Genomic DNA, 17641 nt, shown 5'->3' on the forward strand with positions numbered 1-17641 from the left:
TAATGGAATAGACCAGATCTTCAACAGAATCCTGGGAAAAATTCCCCAAAATTAAAGAAAGACATGCCCATACAAATACAAGAAGCATATAGAACACCAAACAGGACCAGAAAAGAAACTCTCCATGGCACATCATAGTAAGAAGACTAAACGTACAAAGCAAAGAGACAATACTGAAAGCTGCAAAAGAGAAACAACAAGTAACATATGGAGGAAACCCCATAAGGATTACAGCTAACTTTTCAGTGCAAATGATGAAAGCCAGAAGAGCCTGAACCAAAGCATTCCCAGTTTCAAATGACCACAGATACCAGCCCAGATTACTATACCCAGCCAAAATGTCTATTATAGTCAAAGGGGAAAGAAAAATCTTCTGTGACATAAATAGCCTGAAGGAATTCATATCCACAAAACCAGCCCTTCAGAGACTTTTGAAAACAATACAAAGCTGAAGAAAAGAATGACTATACCTAAGGGGTTGCAGAAAGAAATTCAGTGAAGGTACAGCTGTGGAAAAGTAGAGCTATATCAAGAATGTAAACAGAAATAAGAATGACAGGATTCAATATACATCTTTCATTAATAACTTTAAATATGGGAGACTCTGTCTCAAAAAGACCAAATTAAAGAAAAAAAGATAAAACCAGAATTCATCCTCTTATTGTCTGCAAGAAAGCCATCTTAGCTTTAAGGACAGACACTACCTTAAGGTGAAAGGATAGAAAAAAATATACCAAGCAAATGGTACTAAGAAAAAAGCAGGTGTTGCAATTCTAATATTTGACAAAATAGACTTTAAACTAAAACTAATAAAAAGATAAAGAGGACCACTTCATTCTGATCAAAGGAAGAATAAATCAAGATATCACAATCATGAACATATATTCACCAATCTCTGGTGCACCCAACTTCATAAAAATACTAGTCTGGGCATGGTGGCGCAGGCCTTTAATCCCAGCACTCAGGAGGCAGAGGCAGGTGGATCTCTGTGAGTTCAAGGCCAGCCTGGTCTACATAGTGAGTTCCAGGACAGCTGGGGCTACAGGGAGACCCTGTCTCAAAAAGACATAGAAAAAAAAAAATACTACAGGACTTTAAGACCCAGATTAATCCCAACTCACTAATAGTAGGGGACTTCAATACCCCACTATCTCCATTAGACAGGTCAACAGGGCAGAGAGTTAACAGAGAGACATCTGAATTAAACAATACCTTATGTCAAATGGACCTAACAGACATCTACTGAGTATTCCACCCAAGCACGAAACATCATACTTTCTACTCAGCACCACATGGAACCTTCTCCAAAATTAACCATATACTGGGGCACAAAACAAACCTCAACAAATACAAAAATATTGAAATAATTCCGTGCATTCTGTCAGACCACAATGCAATAAAGCTTACAATCAACACAGAAAGAAGCCCTAATCACCACATGAATACATGAAGATTAAACAACACACTCAAGTGATGAATGGGTCAAAAGAGAAATTAAGAAATAAAAGTATTCCTGGAACTAAAGGAAAATGCAACACAACAAAACCTCTGGGATACACTGAAAGCTGTCCTTAGAGGGAAGTTTATAGCCCTAAGTGCCTACATCAAAAAATCAGAAAGAACACAAATAAATGGCTTAATTGTAACTCAAGACACTTGAAAAACAACAACAAATGAATCCCAAACCCAGCAGACAAGACGAAATAACAAAAATCAGGGCAGAAATTAATGAAGTCAAAACAAAGAAAACAATGCAAAGAATCAATGAATCCAAGAGCTGGTTCTTTGAAAAGATAAACAAGATTGACAGATCCCTTGCCCAGGTAACAAAAAGAAAGAAAGAGCATCTCGAGGTCAAGAAAATCAGAGATGAAAGGGGAAACATCACAACAGACACCAAAAAGATCCAGAACATTATAAGGGAATGTAACACAAAAAGAAATTGAAAAAAGTAATAAAAAACCTCCCAACTAATAAAACCCCAGGAGTAGATGGATTTACAGTGGAATTCTATCAGACATTTAAAGATCTACATCCAATACTACTTAATTTATTCAAAAAGATAGAAATGGGGGGGAGAACTTCCAAATTCCTTCTATGCAGTCAGCATCACTCTAATACCAAAGCCAGGTAAAGATACAACCAAAAAAGAAAACTATAGACCCATATCCTTAATGAACATAGATGCAAAAATTCTCAACAAGATACTTGCAAACTGCATACAGACAGACACACATCAAAAAGATCATCCACCATGATCAAATCAGCTTTATGCCAGAGATGCAGGGGTGATTCAATGTATGTAAGTCAATAAATGTCATAAATCATATAAATGGGCTCAAAGACAAGAACCACATGGTCATCTCAATAGATGCAGAGAAGGCCTTTGTCAAAATTCAACATGCATTTATGTTCAAAGTCCTAGAGATAATTTGACTGAAGGGAATATACCTCAACATAATTAAGGCCATATATAGCAAACCCACGGCCAACATCATTCTAAATGGAGAAAAAATGGAAACATTCCCACTGAAATCAGGAACCAGACAAGGCTGGTTCACTATCTCCACTTCTCTTTAACATAGTGCTTGAAACTCTTGCAAGAGCAATAAGACAAGAGCAGGAAATTAAAGGAGTAATAATTGGAAAAGAAGAGATCAAATTATCCCTTTTTGTAGATGATATATCTAAGAGACGCCAAAAATTCCACCAGAAAACTCCTAGAAATTATTAACACGTTCAGTTAAGTGGCAGATTACAAAATTAACCCACAAAAGTCTGTAGCCTTTCTATATACCAATAGCAAGCAATCAGAGAAAGAGCACATGGAAACACTCCCCTTCACAATAGCTGCAAAAAAAATAAAATATCTTGAATAAACCTGACCAAAGACATTAAAGAACTCTACAAGGAAAATTTTAAATCTTTAAAGAAAGAGATTGAGGTGGGCTTTAAGTGCAATTAGGTAGCTGTTGATTACCCCCAAGATAAAAGTGCAACTACTGTACCAATGTTGTTTGCTGTGTTGGTCATGGGTTTTTAGACCTTGAAGCTGGGATTGGACCATCAGTTGATGTTCTCCCTCACCAGCTTGCATAAATGTTCTCCAAGCTATGAAAGCTAGCCTTCAAAGGAGGTGGTTTTGAGGTCAGTTCCAGCTCCATTGCTCCAAATCCTGTGTCCAAAGTATGTCCTGTCTTCAGCAATAGGGTATTACCTTCAAGATCCAGGAGGCAATCAAGGGCTGTGGCAATAGCTTGTGTGATTTTGGGAGTCTCTTGGGCCACTATGGTCAACAACTCAAAGAAAGTGTCTGGTACTGACCATGTAGCCTTCAGCTGTACACATGGACTCATGTAGAGATATTGTATGTGCAATCAGTTTCAGTCACCTGATATTTAACTAAGTTGCCAAGAACACACAAGAGAGAAAAGACACCATCTTCAACAAATGGTGCTGGCAAAACTGGATCTCTACCTGTTGAAGAATGCAACTAGAACCTTTTCTTTTACCTTGCACAAAAGTCAATTCCAAATGGATCAAAGACCTCAATGTAAAGCCTGAAACTCTGAACGTGTTAGAAGAAAACATTGGGAAAAACCTATAAGATATAGGTGTAGGAAATGATTTTCTGAACCGGACATCAGTTGCTCAGGAAACAAGGTCAAGAATCAACAAAGAACCTCATTAAACTAATAAGCTTCTGTATATCAAAGGAGGCAAACAGGGAAGTGAAATGAAAACCCACAGAATGGAAGAAAATTTTCACCAGCGACACATCTGACAGAGGTTTAACATCCAGAATATATAATGAACTCAAAAAACAGAGAATCAAGACAGGAAGTAACCCAATTAAAAGATGGGCTAAGGAGCTGAACAGACAGTTCTCGAAAGAAGTAAAGATGGCTAAGAAGCATCTTAAAAAAGATGTTCAACATCACTAATAGTTAGGGAAATGCAAATTAAAACCACTTTAAAATTTCATCTTACCCCAGTCAGACTGGCTAAGAAGAGAACAAATGATACCAAAATGTTGGAGAGGATGTGGGGAAAGGGGAACACTCATCCACTGCTGGTAGGGCTGTAAACTTGTTTAACCCCTTATGGAAAGCAGTGTGGAGAACTCTTAAAAAACTACAAATGAAACTACCATTTGACCAATTATACCACTCCCTGGCATATTCTCAAAGAACTCATCCTACTGCAGAGACATTTGTACATCCATGTTTGTTGCTGCTCTTTTCACAATAGCTAGGAGATGGAAGCAACCTAAGTATCCTTCAGTTGACAAGTGGATAATGAAAATGTGGTTAATTTATATGGTGGAGTTCTACTCAGCAGTAAAGAAAGACAAAATCATGAAATATTCAGGTAAATGGATGGAACTAGGAACTAATGGATGATGAAAATGTGGTTCATTTATATGATGGCATTTTACTCAGCAATAAAGAAAGATGAAATCATGAAATTTGCGGGAAAATGGATGGAACTAGAAACTGTTATACTAAGTGAAGTAACAGACTCAGAAAAAATAATCGACATATGTTCTCCCTTATATGTGGATACTAGAACGAAACCCTGATAAGTGAGTATGTAACCAGACATAACTACAGGAACCAGGATAATGGAAAGGAACCAGGGAGGTAAAGGAAAAGAAAGAACCTGAAAGAGAAGAACAGCAGGAAACAGACGTTAATAAGGGAGATATGGATAAAAATTGGGTTAGTTTAAGGGACGGGGGAGGGAAGGGTATACAAGGAACCTAGGGGATTATGGGAAAGAAGGAGCTCAAGAGAGGTAGGACTGTAGAGGGCTGTTATTAAGGGAGAAAGGGGGAAAATGGGGACACCTTAATTGGGGAAACCATGATGGAGGGGTGAGACAATGCAAGAGATAAATAATGCCTAGCTAGTTTTAAAAACCAGAGGGAACCATATTAGTCCAACAATCTACTGACAAATTATACATACCAGATCAAGAAATCTATGTAAGGTTTATCTGAGAAGAACAGTTGGTCCTTGCCCAAGATTTATCTACATGACACACAGTAATTAAAAGTACCAGACTGGTGGAAATAACCTTCTTGGATGTTTAAAAGACATACTTTGCGTCCTATAATAATTTGGTCAGAGGGACATAAAGGATAGTTTTTGCTCCGTGCCCTTCTAAGTCGACTAGTTCCAGGGGACTATGAGCATCTCTCAAAATGTCCTGTAATTGAGGTGGGTCACCTGTCCTCTTGCTCAAGGAGGCCATGGAGACCCCACCAGATGGACTTGAACAAGTGTCCAGTCTACAAAGAGGGGGGTCACAACAAAGGAAACACTTCCTCTGTGCTTCCAAGTGAAGTCAGCCATGGTCAAGCAGGACCTTTGACTTATCTTCACATAGATGGAACTGGTAAAAGAAAGGAGCCAGGGACTCCTCCCAATCCCACTGACCCCTGAAGAAAAGATCCTCAAGCAACCTTAAGAGTAAAAATAAATTGGTTTATCTGGGCCAACTGTAGGATTTTAAACACCCAAAGGGAAAGTATAACCAAAGATTAAACGGTAAATATAATTTTTTCAGAGTCCACGTGTATAGGTAAAGGCTACATAACAAGAAACTATGCCAGATAGGAGATACCTTCTTTTGAGTTGTTGGCTAGGGTGGCCCAACGGACTCCTAGATAGTAACCCAGCATAGAACTGGGAAAATGAACAGCAGACCCCAATCTTATCTAAAGGAATATTGACGACTGATTGCTGCTAGGTGAGGAACAGCTGACCTTCCTAAAAGAAAAACCTCTAGATAGATAGGCTGACTAGATTCACCAGATGGACAAGTAGTGGGGAATGGCTGGGGGTGCCGACAACACCGCAGACAGTAGCAGGGATATCAGAGTATAAGGGCTTTAGTGCGGGGAGGGAGGCTATGGGAGGGTGCCATCTGGGAAGTGAGTATATAGTTGAATAAGATGGTTTGGGATGTACTGTGTGATATACACACACACAAAATCAAATTTTTTAAAATGTATTTTTGAGGAGGAAGCATGGAAATTTACGTCATGTTAATAGTAGAGGTGATAAACTTTTTTTTTCTTTTTGGTCTTTTTGAGACAGGGTCTCCCTGTAGCCCCAGCTGTCTTGGAATTATACTATGTAGACCAGGCTGGCCTTGAACTCACAGCAATCTGCCTGCCTCTGCCTCCCGATTGCTGGGATTAAAGGCGTGCACCACCATGCCCAGCATGGAGGTGATAAACTTTACCATTGAAATGTACTGGATGACTTTATAGACATACACAGGTGTCGAGGATCCATGTGCAACCGATTATGACTAGTAATAATCAGATATGTACAGATTAGAGATGCATGTGCCAACATCACAGCGTTAGTAGCAAAAACAATGAGTCTTTCTGCAAGGAACAATATATTTTAAAATGAAATGGAGATCTTTTTTAAAGGTTAAAATCTCAGGGCTTATACTGAGTTCAATATTGTATAACTAGTAATTCAACTGTGAACCTAGAAACTTACAGCCACTTGTGAAAGAGATGTATTCCTGCTCTGGCGTGTGTTACTGAATATGTTAACACTCTAATGAAATGCTTTTTCTAATGTGGTTATTTAAAAAAAAAATTTAATTTGCATCAGTCCTAATGCCATTGCCTTCCTAGTATTTAAATCATAGGCATGCACCACCATGCCTGCCTTCTATAATAGTAACAACAAAACACACACCTAGAAATAACCAAAAACAGCATATACATTATACAGAATATTTGGCAGTAGTTAAAAATAATGAAAGGGTACTGGGGTGGTAACACGCCTTTAATCCCAGCACTTAGGAGACAGAGGCAGGGGAATCTCTGTGAGTTCAAGGCCAGCTTGGTCTACGTAGTGAGTTCCAGGCCAGCTGGGACTACAGGGAGACCGTCTCAAAAAGACCCCCCCCAAAAAAATGATAAAAAGTTATGGCTGTTCCTCATTTGGTAGAGTGCTTGCCTAGTATGCATAAGACCCTGGGTTTGATCCTTAGTGCCTTGTAAATTGGGCATGGTAGTACATGCTTGTAATCATAGCACTCTGAAGGTGATGGCAGGAGGCTCAAGAGTTCCAGGTTATCCTTTGCCAATAGACTATTTTGAGGCCAGCCTGCGCACTAGATAAGATGTGCCTCAAAAACTAAAAACAGAGCCTCCACAGAACTAACCATTTTGTTAATAAGCTAAATATTTTCATTTGTTCATTTCTTGCATTTGAAATACTCCAATGACATCCTTGGCCTGAGGTTCTTTGCCATAGTCCTTAACCATTATGCAACTGCAGCCGGCCACTTTACAGGGTTCCCCCTCTGGATCAGTTTTGCAGAGGCCTACCCATTCTCCTTGGTGCTCAGCACAGAGGGCTTCCACCAACTTGGCATACATAGGCTCATCACAATTGGATGCAAGCTCACAAAGATCGGCTTGGTGTTTGAGGTTTTAGCAGCTTCTCCAGTTCCATGGTCTAGGCTATCCTGGATGAGGGCTGTCTTCAGCACCTCCTGTAAAGTGGTGTTAACCTCCATTACATCTCCTGCAGCAGTGCCTTCCTTGGCCACAGAGAAGAATTACTGGTGGAGCCAAATCTTGAACACACTGGAGCCTCCTCTGAGTGACTTGGTGGCAGCAGAGCTGTTTTTGATTCCCTTTCAGGAAACCAAAATCTAATATATCATAGTACAAGATGGGTTTCATACAAGGAATCAATATTATTCAAACTTTGTCTTTTTATTAAATATTTTTTAGAGACCTTGTTAATATCATGCTATGTCTCATATAAACCAGGCTTTCCCAGGACACTGTAACTGAAGGTGACCTTGAACTCTTGATCCTCCTGCCATCAGTTCCCAAGTGCTAGGATTATAGATGTTAACTATCACCATACTTATGTAGCCCAGGCTGGCCTCAAATTAAGTCCTAGGCTGGGCATGGTAACACATACCTTTAATCCCATTTCTGGACAGGCAGAATCTGATGGATCGCTACCTGGTCTTCCTAGCAAGTTCCAGGCCAGCCAGGGCTACATAGTGAGACCATGTCTCAAAAATTCAAAATAAGGGGCTGGAGAGATGGCTCAGCGGTTAAGAACACTGGTTCTTCTTGCAGAAGACATGGGTTCAAATCCCAGCACCCACATGGCAGGTAACAGCTGTCCATAATTCCAGTTCCAGGGGATCTGAAGCCTCTTTTGTCCTCCGAGGGCATTGCCTACGTGCATGCAATACACTCATACGCATAAAAATAAATTTTTTTAAAAAATTAAAAGAATAAATAACTCCTATCTACAAGTGGAGGCAAGGAAGATCAGCTTCTGTTAGTGACAGGAGAGCCAGATCTGTAACCATAACCCCTGTGGGAAGTACTTTGTGAAACTTAAACCTTGCTGGCCATCTCCTACTCCTATCATCTGCCAGTCTTTGATTCCTTTGGATCTTTTCTCTACTTTACAATCTGATACTCAGGTCCAGTGAAGTTAACCATTTACCTATTATTATCCATCACATCCCAACAGAAACCTGATGTCATTTTCCCACTGTGCTGGATAGCTTTAGTGTCAACTTGACACACCTGGGTTGAGGGAGCCTCAATTGGGAAATTGCGTTCATTGGACTGGCCTGTGGCCATGTCCATGGGGCACCTTCTTGATTGTTGAGTGATGTGGGAGGGGCCAGCCTACTATGGGTGGTGCCACCCCTGGGCAGGTGGGCCTGTATTGCATAAGAAAGCAGGCTGAGCAGGGGCCAGGGGAGCAAGCCAGTAAGCAGCGTTCCTCCGTGGCCTGTGCTCCAGCTCCTGCTTCCAGGTTCCTGCCCTGAGTTCCTACCTTGGGCTCCCTGATAAACTGCAACCTGGGAGATGTAAGATAAACCCTTTCCTCCCCAAGTTGGTAGTGGTCAGAGTGTTTTGTCACAGCAATGGAGAACAAACTAGGACACCCACCCAAGCCCTTCAGATGTGCCCGTCCTTTAAGATGAAGACAAAAGAACTTCACCGTAACCTGCAGGGCATCATTTAACTTAACCCCCAGCCCATTTCTCAATGGGATTGTATCTTCTTTCAGTTCCTTGGCTGCTCCATGTTACTTTGGTTTCAGAACTCTCAGCCCTTGCTTTTACCTCATCCTGCCCACTCTTCTGCCTACTTAATTTCTTCAGATGTCAACTGCCACTTTCAAGAAGTCTTCATTTCTTTATACTGATTATGCTTTTCATGGTTCTGATAATTAGAAGAGCTGTTCAGGTGTGTATAACCACTTGGATGGTATCTGATTCTCTGCCCCTTTCCTGCATAATTATTCATATCCCTGGGAGGATGTTCATACTGCTTCTCAATATCCAGCATTCAGTAAATACTTGGTAAATGTTCGGTGAGCAAATGTTTCACTAACTTATCAGGGAAAAGAGAATAGAAGTACAGAGTTTGGGACAGCAGGATGGTTCAGCAGTTAATGATGCTTGCTGTCAAGCCTGATGATCTGAGTTCAATCTCTGGGAACCTTACTGTAGAAGAGAACTGACTCCCAGAAGTTATCCTCTGAAATTCAACATATAAAAATTCAAACATGTTGGGGGCTAGAGAGATGGCTCAGAGGTTAAGAACACTGGCTGTTCTTGCAAAAGATCCAGGTTTGAATCGCAGCACCCACATGGCAGCTAACAACTGTCCATAACTCCAGTTCCAGGGGATCCAACAGCCTTTTCTGTCCTCAAGAGCATTGCACGACACAGTGCACCTACCTACATGCAAGCAATACACACATACACATAAAATAAAAATATTTTTGTAAAATTCAAAAATGTAATTTTACAAAGAGTCAGAATATCTTGTCTTCAAGAGGGTAACTATAAAGTAATGTAACCATATAAAGGGAAGAGTATAAAACATGTCAAGGGATTTGGATGAGGTAGCTAGAATCTCCCTTTGTCATTCAGTGATCTCTAATCTTTCTATAAATTAGAGATGTATTTTGGGTTAGTGATTCCCACTAATCATTTTAATATGGCATTTGTAGGACTTCAAAAAAATTTTTTCTCCTGTGGTGGGAATCAGACCTGAGGCCTCATTAAACCCAGCATCTCAGGCCAGACTAATGTTTTAAATGCTTGTCTGAGCTTTTTTTTTTTTTTTGTCTTTTTGAGATAGGGTCTCCCTACAGCCCCAGCTGTCCTGGAACTCACTATGTAGTCCAGGCTGGCCTCAAACTAACAGAGACCTGCCTGCCTCTGCCTTCCGAGTGCTGGGATTAAAGGCATGCACCACCACGCCCGGCTTTTGTCTGAGCTTTTAAAAAGTCCTAGTAAGGGACTGGAGAGATGGCTCAGCAATTAAGGACACTGGTTGTTCTTGCAGAAGACCCTGGTTTGAATCCCAGCACCCACATGGCAGCCAACAACTGTCTGTAATTCTAGTCTCAGGGGATCCAACAGCCTCTTCTGACCTTCTCCAGCACTGCACAACACAGGTGCATTTACCTACATGCAGGCAATACACACATACACGTAAAATAAAAATCAATTTATTTTTTAAATCCTAGTAAAGTGAAGGTAGGTATTCAGTGGTTTTAGGCAATAGTCATAGTAGCTATAAAAGCCCTGACTGGCTGGTTGATGTCTGTACATTAGTGTGTTATTTAATTTGCACTAAAAAGCCTTAGCTTGCTTGTTGTAGACTAAAAATTTGTATGCATTGTCTCAGGCCAGTATACATGAAGCACTAAGTTCAATCCTCAGCACCACCATTCCCCAAAACAAAAACAAACCCATAACAAAAAAGCTGAAAGAGCACACCCTCAACCTCATCCAGGCCTGTTTGGTGTTTCAGACATGATTCTGAGTTCTAGGGACATTTACTTCCCAAGTGAGGACTCTGCTTGATGTACCACTCTCAGACACCCAGAATTTGTAACATGTGGTCAAGAAAATAGTGAAGTGTGGGTCTATTCTAGGAATAACTTCATTGTACATAAATTAAGCAGAAATGTGTGATACTCATTTTAAAGGACTTTTTTTCCCTCACTTATATAGGATTGCCAAATGAGTGATAAATAAATTGTTATTAAATCTGGTAGGAGTGGTTGGGGAGATGGCTTAACTATTAAGAGCTCTGGTGGCTCTTGCAGAGGACCTGGGATTGGTTCCCAGCACCCACTGGTGGCTCACAACCATCCACTAGTTTCAGGGCATCAGATGCCCTTTTCTGACCTCTTTGGGCATTGCATGCACAGGTGCACTTACATTGTAGGCAAAACACACATAAAATTAAAAAAAAAATTTTTTTAATTTGGTGGGAAGGAGTGGGAATATAGCTCAGTAGGTAAAAATCCTTGCCTAGTAGGCACAAAGCCCTGGGTTCAAATCCCAGCACACCATAAACTGAGTGTAACAGCACATAACTGTAATCCTAGCAGTCAGGAGGTGGAAGCAGGAGGATAAGTTCAGGGTCATCCTGGTACATAGTTTGAGGCCAGCCTGGGATATATGAAGCCCTGTCTCAAAACCAAAACAGAAAAACCCAAGAGAACAAAACATAATAAATCTGGTAGGACCCAGTATCTTTTTATTTTTAGCTGGGTATAGTGGCGCATGCCTTTAGTTCCAGCACTCGGGAAGCAGAGGCAGGCAGATCTCTGTGAATTCAAGTCTAGCCTGGCCTATGTAGTGAGTTCTAGGACAGCTGGGGCTACAGGGAGACCCTGTCTCAAAAAGACCAAAAATAAAGATTATTTTTAATTATGTGTCTATGTGGGGGTACATGCACGTTAAGTACAGGTTGCCTGCAGAAGCCAGAAGCCATTGGATCTCCTACAGCTGATACAGGAGGTTGTAAGCTGCCTGACATGGGTGCTAGGAACAGAGCTCCAGTTCTCTGCAAAACTAGAAGATACTCTTAACCACTGAACCATGTCTCCAGCCCCCAAATACTTGAGGGTCTCACTGTGTTGACCAGGCTAGCCTCTAACTCACGAGAGCTTTCCTGCATCTGCCTCCTAAGGGTTCGAATTAAAGGTATGCATCACCATGCCTGGCTATGGAAGCAGCCTTGCCCCTTTGTTTTTAGACAAGGTCACATGTAGCCATATAGCAAATGCTGGCTTGGCAGCAACTGATATGTACCTGCTCATCTATTTTTTTGTCCCAAGACAGGGTCTCCCTATAGTCACAGCTGGCCTGGATTCCCTGTGGAGACCAGGCCGGCCTCTGCCTCTGGAGTGCTGGGAGTAAAAGTGTGCACTAACATGCCCAGCTCTGTTGAATTCTTGATCCTCTTGGCTCTACCTCCCAAGTGCTGAGATTATAGATGTAAGCCACTATAGAAGACCAGAGTCTCAAAATCTTCAAATACCAGGCAGGTGAAGAACATAAATACACATAATTTTGGGTTTTTTTTTTTTTGAGACAAGGTCTCCCTATAGCCTCAGCTGGCCTGGAACTTGCTATGTAGACCTGGCTGGCTGGCCTCAATCTCAGAGATCCATCTACCTCTGCCTCCTGAATACTAGGATTAAAGCATGTGGAACCACACTCCACCATAGGTATACTTTTAGTGGTGAGAGCTGAGGTGTACTGATTCTCTCTGACCAAGTTTTTACTGCTTTGAGAATTCAGGCCCAGCACCAAGTTGGGCCCATTAGCTGTCAGGGAGGAGGACCTCCTGAGTTCCTGTCCCTCCCCAAGATTTATCAGCCATTAACAATTAACAATTGCTAGAGGGAAGAGCTCTTGAGGCCTATTCTTTCCTCAAAGATGTATAGACAGCAGTTGCTGGGGGAAGATTTTTTTTCCTTCAGTGGTGTAGCTGCCCACAAACTGTCCAGGCATGTCACTCCAGCTAGTCGTGGTTTCACCAAGCTAGGCATGATGGAATTGTTTCTTTGGTCTGTCATTGGTGAACAGATGTTTGTTGGACTTTGCAGGAAAAGTCTGCACAGCAGTAACCTAGCTTGGCTTCAACTTGTGCTGATCCTGCATTAGCCTTGTGTGTTGGCATTATAAGCCTGTGCCACCACACCTGAACTCTGGCAACCTTGGGTAAAGTGCCTTTACCAACTGAGCCATCATTGCCGCCCAACCCCTCTTAAAAAAAAAAAAAGACAACCATTACATTTGGGGACTGGAAATGGCTCTGATTAAGAGCATGTACTGTTCTTGCAGAGGACCTGAGTTCCATTCCCACCTCACATAAGGTGGCTCAAAACTGCCTGTCTCAGCACTCAGGAAGCAGAGGCAGGTGGAGCTCTCCGAGTTAGGGGCCACCCTGGCCTACATAGCAAGTTCCAGGCCAGCCAGGAGTACACAGTTAGAGCCTCTTTAAGAATTAAAAAAGCTATAAATTATGACATGTTTCCAGCAATCCCGTGAAGCTTTCTACAAGACTAAAACATGGAAGTTAGCTTGTGGCACTGGGATTTGGATTCAGCTGTGACTCGGGCACTGTGTTCTTAGCCACTGTTACACTGTCCAACGGAAACTTAGTCCCAGAAACTCCAGTGGTATCTTTGCATGGTTCAATTCCAATTTTTATTATTTTTCTCCAAATTCTTAGCATTGCTTCCTGCCTTCTGTGCTAGGAATTGTACACAAGGCCTCACACATATTAAGCAAGTTTTCTGCCACTGACATACAGCCCCAGGCCCTGAGCAAAAAAAAGGTGCAGCCCTAACTCCATTTTTACATTTTTAGCCAGTCATGGTGGTGCATGCCTTTAATACTACAGGCTCACAACTGCCTGTCTCAGTACTCAGGAGGCAGAGGCAGGCAGATCTCTTGAGTCAAGGCCAGCCTGGTCTACACAGTAAGTTCTAGACCAGCTGGAGCTAGAGGGAGACTGTTTCAAAAAGACCAAATAAAAAAAGACATTCCATTTCAAGGCCACAGCTATAAAGGTGTGCACCACGCCCAGCTCTGTAACAGTGGCTCTCACATGCAGGTAGCTTTTGCCCAAGTGTTCACCTTACACTCCTATTGCTTTGTGGCAGAACTCAAATCTATTAGGGTTAGCTTCAGTCTGTGCCCCACTCAAAACAGCATGGCTGCCCCTCTGCCAGCAATTTCAGATTCAATTTTTAGTAAAAGTATGTCAAAACAGGTTGGCTTTCATCAGGCATTTTGAACCTTGATACAACAGTAAAACTTCATATACATATATCAAGTTCCTGTTTACTTTTACTAGTTTGCCTTATAAATAGATCTACCTGCCTCTGCCTCCTGAGTGCTGGAATTAAAGGCGGGTACCACCACGCCTGGCCTTTACTTTTATGGTATATAGGCACGTTTACCACAGGACACATATAAGATTAGAGGACAACCTGTGGGAGAGGGTTCACTTTTTCCAGTAGTAGGGCTCAAACTGAAGTGGTAAACTTTGGCGCCTTTACCCAGAGCCATCTTGCCAGTCCTCATCTAAATTATCTAATTTAGTGAAGCTCCTATGTCTAGAGAACAGTAAGCAATTCATGATCTGCTTGTTATATACATTAATATATTGGATTAGATAGATAGGTTGGTCTCAAATTCACTGTATGTAGCAGAGCCTGGAACACCTGATCCTCCTACCTATACCTCCTAAGTGCTGGAATTGTTAAGCATGCACCACCATGCTCAGAGGTATGTAGTGTTATCTTGCTGAATGGCAGGCATTCACCTAAGTGGCTGTGGTGAAATAAACATTCATCTTAGGAAGCCAGGTGCAGTGGCACACACCTTTAATCCCAGCACTTGGGAGGCAGAGGCAGAGGCAGGTGGATCTCTGAGTTCGAGGCCAGCCTGGTCTACATAGTGAGTTCCAGGCCAGCTGGGGCTACAGGTAAAGCCTGTATCAAAAAGACAAACCCATTCCTTTTAGGGGTTCAGGTCACAGTTGGTCCAGAAGCCAGTATCTTCAAGTAAGCTACTTTGTATGTTTGGGTAGTGTCATACTATTTAAAAAAAAAAAAAAAAAAAAGTGAAGGTTTCCCTATAGCCCCAGCTGACCTGAACTCGCTGGGTACACCAGGCTGACCTCGATCTCAAGAGATCCACTTGCCTCTGCCTCCTGAGTGCTGGGATTTAAGGTGTGTACCACTGTGCCTGGCTTTTATTTTGGAGGCAGGGCCTCATATTCTGTAACACTGACTGGCCTCAAACTCACAGGCATGCACCACACCTAGTAAGCAGGTCTCGTTTGAATCAACATTCTTCCTTGTTTCCAGCTTCCTTGTTTCCAGCTTCCTCTTTTGCCCCAACAGGCCACACTGCTGCCTGCTAACTTCACTGTCATTCCCTGAATCTGCTGGGCTCTTTTGGCATGAGATTCATGGTGCAGCTTATAAGTCCATTTCCCCACCCAGTTTACTGTCCATCCTTTGACAGCAACATCACCAATTCTGAATACGTGCTTCTCACTGAAGCCGAGTTAAGCACCTGCTAGTCCTTAGCCACTTTGCTTACTTCTGTTTAACACAATTGTATCATAATGGCCCTTTCACCTGACCTCAACAAATTAACCCATCCATAGTAACTACCCCAACATAGTTGTTAATCAAACTGGAAAGGTCATTACCACTTACCTCAGTTGTCTGGAGAATCTACAAACTATCATTTGGTTTATTTTATACCACAGCTCCTCTACCTTGGAGCAGTGACCTAATTGAAGAATGTACTGTTCCTTGTAGTCTCATTCTTGACCCTTTCCCACCATGCTCTAGACACCTCAAGGCTCTCAAAAGATAACTCTGACCTTCTGGGGTTTGCAGATGTCTCTTCTTAAGATCCGACAATGTGGCAGAAGGCAACTGTGCTGAAGAACTACTACAAAATTCCCATCATGTTGTGGAGGAGTATTTTGTGGCCCCACCAGGTATGTGTCACTTAGAATGGTTTAACAGAGTAGTTCAGATATTCTGAGGATAAAGATTCTATGTAATGACAAAGTGCACACAAATGGTGACATGGAAATGACAGTAGAGTCCAGGAACCATAGAGGCCAATTAGTAACAGAATGAACAAAACAGGACTGGGAGAGGGGAGAAATGTGTGCATGCAATGGATGTCAAATACAAAGCTGGAACCCTGTCTGCCTAAGAGCAGCTGGCATTCCTGCTGTGCTGGTACAAGAGAGGAACATGAACCCATTTCCTCTGAGAATTTAAATGTCTGGCATTTTGTGTGCTACTTCCCCAAATTTTAAGTGTTGGCAACCAGTTCAACCAAGAAAAAAAATAACAAGCCATGCAGGCCAGTTAAAACATACCTGCAAGCCAGATGTATCCTAGCCAGGGTTTATAAACCCTGGTTTGGTGACTTACATTTTTTTAAAAAATTCTTTATTTTTAATGTGTATGCGTGTATTTCTTGCATGTAGGTTAAGTGCACCAGTGTCGTGTAATGCCCACAGAGGACAGAAGAGACTATAGGATCCCCTGGAACTGGAGTTACAGTTGTTAGCTGCCATGTGGGTGCTGGGATTTGAACCTGGGCCTTCTGTAAGAACAGTCAAGTGTTCTTAACCGCTAAGCCATCTCTCCAGCCTGTGACTTACATTTTTAAAAAATATTTTTATTTTGTGTATATTGCCTGCATGTATGTGAGTGCACCCATGTCATGCAATGCCACGGAGATAAAGAGGGCTTTGGATTCCCCTGGAACTGGTGTTAAGGACAGTTTGTAGCCACCATGTGAGTGCTGGGAATCAAACTGTAGTCCTCTGCAAGAGCAGTCAGTGCTCTTAATCGCTGAGCCATCTCTCCAGCCCTGGTGACTTGCATTTTAAAAAAATATATTTTATTTAATTTTTATGTATATGCGTGTGTTGCCTGCATGTACATCAGTGCACCCATGTCATGCAATGCCAGCAGAGGTCAGAAGAGGCTTTTGGATCCCCTGGGACTGGAGTTACAGTTGTTAGCTGCCATGTGGGTGGCTGGGATTCAAACTGGGTCTTCTACAAGAACCACCAGTGTTCTTAACTGCTGAGCCATCTCTCCACCCCCTATTACTTTTATTTTATGTGTATGAGTGTTATGTCTGCATGTAAGAAAGTGCATCCACGTTGAGCAATGCCCAACAAGGACAGAAGAGGCTGTAGGATCCCCTGGAACTGGAGAGTTACCCACAATTGTTAGCTACCATCTCTCTAGCCCAGTGACTTGCATTTTTAACCTTGCTGCAGATATTTAAATGAAAGCCCTTCAAGAACTGCAGAAGCAGTAAGTAGGATGTTGACTATCTCTTATACATAAATAAACAGAGCTTCAGCACTCCCTGGGCATTTTGGGAATGAGAATAACTAAAGCACTCAGGAGACTACTTTCCAAGTTCTAATTTTGCAGTTCAAGACATAGAATTGGGGAGTTTGGGAAGTGGCATTCTGAGCTGCCTCCATATCAAACACCAATTCTAATCAGCTCAGGAGTAATTTTTTCAAGGGTCTCATCAAGACCAAGTGGTTAACAAGGCTCTGGTTAAAGCAAGGATGGAGATATAAGCTAATAACATTGTGAGCTGAACTCTTAAATATACTGCCAATTTACCTCAGCCAGCTGGAGTTTTTATAACCTGGTAGTTGCTCCCGCCTCATCAGATGTATCTACTGATCATGACACAAACAATCTTGCCTCAAACTTCTTATTCTTGGGAC

At 41.9% G+C, this 17641-nt stretch overlaps 1 protein-coding gene and 1 pseudogene across 1 annotated transcript in view; one reads left to right on the forward strand and one right to left on the reverse strand.

Annotated features, from left to right (window-relative positions):
• The window catches only part of Gatc (glutamyl-tRNA amidotransferase subunit C), a 23040-nt gene that overhangs the window by 3756 nt on the left and 1643 nt on the right, over positions 1–17641 (forward strand). The window contains exon 2 of the mRNA XM_008840557.3: positions 15759–15862. Coding sequence (XP_008838779.1) covers positions 15759–15862 — 104 coding nt within the window. The remainder of the gene's footprint in view (positions 1–15758; positions 15863–17641) is intronic.
• Positions 7231–7590, reverse strand: LOC103740166 (annotated as a pseudogene).

This window comes from Nannospalax galili, unplaced genomic scaffold (assembly GCF_000622305.1).
Source record: "Nannospalax galili isolate Female #2095 unplaced genomic scaffold, S.galili_v1.0 scaffold911, whole genome shotgun sequence".
Taxonomy (NCBI): Eukaryota; Metazoa; Chordata; class Mammalia; order Rodentia; family Spalacidae; genus Nannospalax; species Nannospalax galili.